We start from the raw sequence: 7,420 nt of genomic DNA, 5'->3' as shown, positions 1-7,420 counted from the left end.
ATAGCACCCCATAGAGCCTCATAACCCCCCATAGACCCCCATAGACCCCCCATAACCCCCCATAGCACCCCATAGACCCCCCCCCGTGCCCCCCAGGCTGGAGAGCTGGCAGTACGAGGATTGGGGGGCGCAGGTGGACCCCATAGAGCCCCATAGACCCCCCATAACACCCCATAACCCCCCATAGACCCCCCATAGAGCCCCATAACACCCCATAGACCCCCCATACCACCCCATAGAGCCCCATAATCCCCCATAGAGCCCCCATAGACCCCCCATAGCACCCCATAGAGCCCCATAATCCCCCATAGACCCCCATAGCACCCCATAGAGCCCCCATAACCCCCCATAGAGCCCCATAGACCCCCCCCCCCGGTGCCCCCCAGGCTGGAGAGCTGGCAGTACGAGGAGTGGGGGGCGCAGGTGACGGTGGTCCCCCGGGACATGCGGGAGTGGCGCCCCCCGGAGGCGGCGGACGTTTTGGTGTCGGAGCTGCTCGGCTCCTTCGGGGACAACGAGCTCGCCCCGGAGTGCCTCGATGGGGCGCAGCCCTGCCTCAAAGGTGGGGGGCCGGGGGGGGGGGGGGACCCATGGGTGGGGGGAGGGGTGGGGGGGAGCCCGGTTTGGGGTGGGGGACCCATAAGTAGGGGGAGGGGGGACCCAGGGGGGAGGAGGGGGGGATTGGTGGGGGGAGGGGGGACCCAGGGGTGGGGGGAGGGAGGGGAGGGGGACCCATAGGTGGGGGGAGGGGGGACCCAGGGGTGGGGGGAGGGGGGGATGGGTGGGGGGGAGCCAGGTTTAGGGTGGGGGACCCATAGGTGGGGGGAGGGGGGGGATGGGTGGGGGGGGAACCCGGTTTGGGGTGGGGGACCCATAAGTAGGGGGAGGGGGGACCCAGGGGGGGAGGAGGGGGGGGATTGGTGGGGGGAGGGGGGACCTATAGGTGGGGGGGAGGGGGGGAAGGGGGGGGGGGAGCCAGGTTTGGGGTGGGGGACCCATGGGTGGGGGGAGGGGGGACCCAGGGGGGGAGGAGGGGGGGATTGGTGGGGGGAGGGGGGGACCCATAGGTGGGGGGAGGGGGGACCCAGGGGTGGGGGAGGGAGGGAGGGGGACCCATAGGTGGGGGGAGGGGGGGATGGGTGGGGGGGAGCCAGGTTTGGGGTGGGGGACCCATAGGTGGGGGGAGGGGGGAGAAGGACCCATGGGTGGGGGGGGGGTGAAGGGGGAAGGGGAGGAATCCTGTGGGGCTGGGGACCCATAGGTGGGGGGCTGTGGGAGGGGGAGTCGGTTGTGGGGCTGGGGGACCCCTAGGTGGGGGGATGAGGGACCTAGAGGTGGGGGGGTGGGGGAGGGGGACCCACAGATGTGGGGCAGGAGGGGTGGGGGACACATGTGGGGCCGGGACCTATGGGTCCCTGCGGATCTCTGTGGGTCTCTGTGGGTCCCTATGGGTCCCTATGGGCTGGGATTGGGATGACTTATGGGGCTGGGATCTGTGGGTCGCTGTGGGCCTGGGCTGGCCGTGACTTATGGGGCTGCCCCACAGCGGGGGGGGTGAGCATCCCGTGCTCGTACACTTCGTTTCTGGCGCCGCTCTCCTCCTCCAAACTCTACAACGAAGTGCGCGGCTGCAGAGAGCGCGACCGCCACCCCGAGGTGTGGGGCGGATGTGGGGCACAATGTGGGGCGGGGTGTGGGGCACAATGTGGGGCAGGGTGGGGGGCACAATGTGGGGCGGGGCAGAGAGCGCGACCGGCACCCCGAGGTCTGGGGCGGGCTGTGGGGCGGGGGGTGGGGTGGGGTGTGGGGCACAATGTGGGGCAGGGCGGGGGGCACAATGTGGGGCAAGGCGAAGGCACCGTGTGGGGCAGCTATGGGGCAGGGTGGGGGGCTGGAGCGAGGGGGGCAGGGTGGTTGTGGGGCTGCCATGGGTCAGCTGTGGGGCACTTATGGGGCAGCTATGGGGCACTTGTGGGGCAGCTATGGGGCACTTGTGGGGCAGCTATGGGGCACTTGTGGGGCAGCCGTTGGGCACTTATGGGACAGCTGTGGGGCTCTTATGGGGCATCTATGGGGCAGCAGTGGGGCACTTATGGGGCAGCTGTGGGGCTCTTATGGGGCATTTGTGGGGCAGCAGTGGGGCACTTATGGGGCAGCTATGGGTCAGCCTTGCGTGCCCGCAGGCGCAGTTTGAGACGCCGTACGTGGTCCGGCTGCACAACTTCCACCAATTGGCGCCGCCGCAGCCCTGCTTCACCTTCCGGCACCCAAAGCCCGGTGGGCGGGGCTTCCGGGTCACGGGGCGGGGCTTCCGGGTCACTGGGCGGAGCTTCCGGGTCACGGGGAGGGGCTTTCCGGGCCACATGGGTGGGACTTAAGGTCCTTGTTGGGTGGGGCTTATGGAACAAGGGGGCGGGGCTTATTGTCCATGGTGGGCGTGGCTTGTGGGCCACGGGGGTGGGGTTACGGTCGCAGGGGAGGGGTTTCCGTTGGGGGGCGGGGCTAAAATGTCCGGGGGGGGGGGGGGGGGGGGCTCTTAAAGGGGCGGAGGGAAATAGGTGCTATGGGTGACCCCACGTGACCCCGAGCCCATGTCACGTGACACCAGGTGACCCCATATGAGCCCGAACCCCGGTCATGTGACACCGGGTGACCCCTAGGGACCCCAAACCCCGTCTAGGTGACCCCAAATGCCCCCAGTCCCCCCATAGTGACCCCAAATGCCCCCCATCTTCCCATAGTGACCCCAATTAACCCCCAGTCCCCCCATAGTGACCCCTATTAACCCCCAAATGCCCCCAGTCCCCCATAGTGACCCCAATTAACCCCCAAATGCCCCCTTAGTGACCCCAAATCCCCCCCCAAATGCCCCCAGTGCCCCCATAGTGACCCCAATTAACCCCCCCTCCCCCCATAGTGACCCCAATTAATCCCCAGTCCCCCCATAGTGACCCCAAATGCCCCCAGTCCCCCATAGTGACCCCAATTAACCCCCCCTCCCCCCATAGTGACCCCAATGAACCCCCAGTCCCCCAATAGTGACCCTAAATCCCCCCCAAATGCCCACAGTCCCCCCATAGTGACCCCGATTAACCCCCAGTCCCCCCATAGTGACCCCAAACCCCCCCAAATGCCCCCAGTCCCCCATAGTGACCCCTATTAACCCCCAAATGCCCCCCAGTCCCCCATAGTGACCCCAATTAACCCCCAGTCCCCCCATAGTGACCCCAAATCCCCCCCAAATGCCCCCAGTCCCCCACAGTGACCCCGATTAACCCCCAGTCCCCCCATAGTGACCCCAATTAACCCCCAGTCCCCCCTTAGTGACCCCAAATCCCCCCCAAACGCCCCCAGTCCCCCCATAAGTGACCCCAATTAACCCCCAGTCCCCCCTTAGTGACCCCAATGAACCCCCAGTCCCCCCATAGTGACCCCAAATCCCCCCCAAACGCCCCCAGTTCCCCCACAGTGACCCCATATAACCCCCAAATGCCCCCAGTCCCCACAGTGACCCCATATAACCCCCAAATGCCCCCTTAGTGACCCCAAATGCCCCCCTCCCCCCCTCCGTGACCCTCATTGACCCCTCCCCCCCCCCAGACCCATGTGAGGACAACAGCCGTTCCCGGGTGCTGTCGTTCCCGGTGGGCGTCACCACGGCGCTGCACGGCTTCGCCGGATACTTCGAGACCACCCTCTACGGAGACGTCACCCTCAGTAGGGCGGGGCTTCCGGCGCCACGGCCAATGGCGGGCCGGGGACGCGGCTCGGGGGCGGGGCTTGCGGGGAGGGTGGGGGAAGGGGGCGGGGCTTCTGGGTGAGGCTGCCAAGGTGGGCGGGAGGGGATTGGTTGGGGCTAGGGGTGTGGGCGCCCAATGGGAGGGACGAACAAGGGGAAGGGGGCGGGGCTTCTGGGCGGGGCTGCCAAGGTGGGCGGGAGGGGATTGGTTGGGGCTTGGAGTGTGGGCGCCCAATGGGAGGGAGGATCAAGGGGAAGGGGGCGGGGCTTCTGGGCGGGGCTATCAAGTAGGGTGGGAGGGGCTTCTGGGTGGGGCTTCCAAGGAGAGTGGGAGGGGTTTCTGGGCGGGGCTTCCAAGGAGAGTGGGAGGGGATTGGTTGGGGCTAGGGGTGTGGGCGCCCAATGGGAGGGAGGAACAAGGGGAAGGGGGCGGGGCTTCTGGGCGGGGCTTCCAAGGAGAGTGGGAGGGGCTTCTGGGCGGGGCTTCCAAGGAGGGTGGGAGGGGCTTCTGGGCGGGGCTTCCAAGGAGGGTGGGAGGGGCTTCTGGGCGGGGCTTCCAAGGAGAGTGGGAGGGGATTGGTTGGGGCTAGGGGTGTGATCGCCAATGGGAGGGAGGATCAAGGGGAAGGGGGCGGGGCTTCTGGGCGGGGCTTCCAAGGAGGGTGGGAGGGGCTTCTGGGCGGGGCTTCCAAGGAGGGTGGGAGGGGCTTCTGGGCGGGGCTTCCAAGGAGGGTGGGAGGGGCTTCTGGGCGGGGCTTCCATGGAGAGTGGGAGGGGCTTCTGGGCGGGGCTTCCAAGGGGGGTGGGAGGGGCTTCTGGGCGGGGCTTCCAAGGAGGGTGGGAGGGGCTTCTGGGCGGGGCTTCCAAGGGGGGTGGGAGGGGCTTCTGGGCGGGGCTTCCAAGGAGAGTGGGAGAGGATTGGTTGGGGCTTGGAGTGTGGGCGCCCAATGGGAGGGAGGAACAAGGGGAAGGGGGCGGGGCTTCTGGGCGGGGCTTCCAAGGAGAATGGGAGGGGCTTCTGGGCGGGGCTTCCAAGGAGAGTGGGAGGGGCTTCTGGGCGGGGCTTCCAAGGAGGGTGGGAGGGGCTTCTGGGCGGGGCTTCCAAGGAGAGTGGGAGGGGATTGGTTGGGGCTAGGGGTGTGGGCGCCCAATGGGAGGGAGGAACAAGGGGAAGGGGGCGGGGCTTCTGGGCGGGGCTTCCAAGGAGAGTGGGTGGGGCTTATGGGCGGGGCTTCCAAGGAGGGTGGGAGGGGCTTCTGGGCGGGGCTTCAAGGAGGGTGAGAGGGGATTGGTTGGGGCTTGGAGTGTGGGCGCCCAATGGGAGGGAGGATTAAGGGGAAGGGGGCGGGGCTTCGGGGGTGGTCGGAGGGGATTGGATAGGTCTCAGAATGGTTGTAACCAATGGGAGGGCACAGGGGGCAGGGCTACCGCTGTGTGGGTGTGATTGGAAAGGGGCGGGGCTTCTGCTCGGGGGCGTGGCCAGCAGGGCCTGGGAGCGACCCATCCAACCAACGAGGAATCAGCATGAACGAAGGGGGCGGAGCCACGCGGGGACGAAGTGGTCAGGGGGAAGTGGGCGGGTTTCGGGCCGTCCAATCAGAGCGGGGAGAAGGGGCGTGGCTTAACGGTGGGCGTGTCCCCGCAGGTATCCGCCCGGAGACGCACTCCCCCGGGATGTTCTCGTGGTTCCCCATCTTCTTCCCGCTCAAGGTACACACGCCGGCGTCGGGCCCTCCCTTGGGGTGTCATGGCGGCGCACGTCCTGCTTCCCGTGCCAGACGCCATCTTGGATCCCATGGCGGCCGCCATCTTGGATTCATCCATTGGCTCCCACAGGTGGCAGCCATCTTGGATCCACTGCTGGCCGCCATCTTGGATCTATTGGCCCCCATTGGTGGCCGACATCTTGGATTTGTTGGCTCCCAATGGTGGCTGCCATCTTGGATCCCTGGTGGCAGCCATCTTGGATCCACTGCTGGCCGCCATCTTGGATCTATTGGCCCCCATTGGTGGCCGACATCTTGGATTTGTTGGCTCCCAATGGTGGCTGCCATCTTGGATCCCTGGTGGCAGCCATCTTGGATCCACTGCTGGCCGCCATCTTGGATCTATTGGCCCCCATTGGTGGCCGACATCTTGGATTTGTTGGCTCCCAATGGTGGCTGCCATCTTGGATTCATTTGATCCCATTTGTGGCTGCCATCTTGGATCCCTGGTGGCCGCCATCTTGGATTTCTTGGCTCCCAATGGTGGCCGCCATCTTGGATCCCTGGTGGCGGCCATCTTGGATCTACCTTCCCATTGGTGGCCACCATCTTGGATCCCTAGTGGCGGCCATCTTGGATCTATTGCCTCCCAATGGTGGCGGCCATCTTGGATCTATTAACTCCCAATGGTGGCAGCCATCTTGGATCTATTAACACCCAATGGTGGCGGCCATCTTGGATCTATTAACTCCCAATGGTGGCGGCCATCTTGGATCTATTGCCTCCCAATGGTGGCCGCCATCTTAGATCTATTAACTCCCAATGGTGGCCGCCATCTTGGATCTATTAACTCCCAATGGTGGCGGCCATCTTGGATCTATTGCCTCCCAATGGTGGCAGCCATCTTGGATCTATTGCCTCCCAATGGTGGCAGCCATCTTGGATCTCTTGCCTCCCAATGGTGGCGGCCATCTTGGATCTATTAGCTCCCAATGGTGGCGGCCATCTTGGATCTATTGCCTCCCAATGGTGGCCGCCATCTTAGATCTATTGCCTCCCAATGGTGGCAGCCATCTTGGATCTATTAACACCCAATGGTGGCGGCCATCTTGGATCTATTAACTCCCAATGGTGGCGGCCATCTTGGATCTATTGCCTCCCAATGGTGGCAGCCATCTTGGATCTATTGCCTCCCAATGGTGGCCGCCATCTTGGATCTATTAACTCCCATGGGTGGCCGCCATCTTAGATCTATTGCCTCCCAATGGTGGCCGCCATCTTGGATCTATTGCCTCCCAATGGTGGCAGCCATCTTGGATCTATTGCCTCCCAATGGTGGCCGCCATCTTGGATCTATTAACTCCCATGGGTGGCCGCCATCTTAGATCTATTGCCTCCCAATGGTGGCCGCCATCTTGGATCTATTGCCTCCCAATGGTGGCAGCCATCTTGGATCTATTGCCTCCCAATGGTGGCAGCCATCTTGGATCTATTGCCTCCCAATGGTGGCAGCCATCTTGGATCTATTAACTCCCAATGGTGGCGGCCATCTTGGATCCCTGGTAACCCACAGTTAGTTAACCCGCAGTTAACCCGCAGTTAACCAGGTGCTAACCAGGCGCTAACCAGCAGGTTGTGTTGCAGCATCCGGTGTCGGTGCGCGCGGGGCAGACGGTGGTGCTGTGCTTCTGGCGCCGCGCGGCCCCGCAGAAGGTGTGGTACGAGTGGGCCGTCACCGAGCCCCACTGCTCCGCCCTGCACAACCCCGCCGGGAGATCCTACACCATCGGGCTGTGACACAACCACACAACGACACAACCACACAATGACACAACCACACAATGACACAGCTACACAACCACACAACCACACAACAACACAACCACACAACAACACAACCACACAACGACACAACCACACAAGGACACAACCACACAATGACACAGCTACACAACAACACAACCACACGACACAA

General features: G+C 64.4%; 1 protein-coding gene across 1 annotated transcript; it reads left to right on the top strand.

Annotated features, from left to right (window-relative positions):
* Positions 1-384: 384 nt before the first annotated feature.
* Positions 385-7,420, top strand: PRMT5 (protein arginine methyltransferase 5). Its single transcript, XM_065735654.1, has 6 exons — positions 385-562; positions 1,547-1,656; positions 2,184-2,277; positions 3,601-3,717; positions 5,385-5,449; positions 7,090-7,420. The coding sequence occupies exons 1-6, from the start codon at positions 445-447 to the stop codon at positions 7,240-7,242; spliced, it is 657 nt and encodes a 218-aa protein (XP_065591726.1). The 5' UTR covers positions 385-444; the 3' UTR covers positions 7,243-7,420.

This window comes from Cyrtonyx montezumae, unplaced genomic scaffold (assembly GCF_038088225.1).
Source record: "Cyrtonyx montezumae isolate F1298 unplaced genomic scaffold, pur_monq_1.0 scaffold_191, whole genome shotgun sequence".
Taxonomy (NCBI): Eukaryota; Metazoa; Chordata; class Aves; order Galliformes; family Odontophoridae; genus Cyrtonyx; species Cyrtonyx montezumae.
Note: the sequence above shows the minus strand (reverse complement) of the source record. Positions and strands in the feature narration are given on the sequence as shown.

Coding starts and splice junctions, on each gene's coding strand:
- PRMT5 (XM_065735654.1), top strand. CDS start 445: ATGCGGGAGTGGCGCCCCCCGGAGGCGGCGGACGTTTTGGTGTCGGAG. Junction 2,278..3,600: donor CTTCCGGCACCCAAAGCCCG/GTGGGCGGGGCT, acceptor CCCCCCCCCCAG/ACCCATGTGAGGACAACAGC. Junction 5,450..7,089: donor CCATCTTCTTCCCGCTCAAG/GTACACACGCCG, acceptor GTTGTGTTGCAG/CATCCGGTGTCGGTGCGCGC.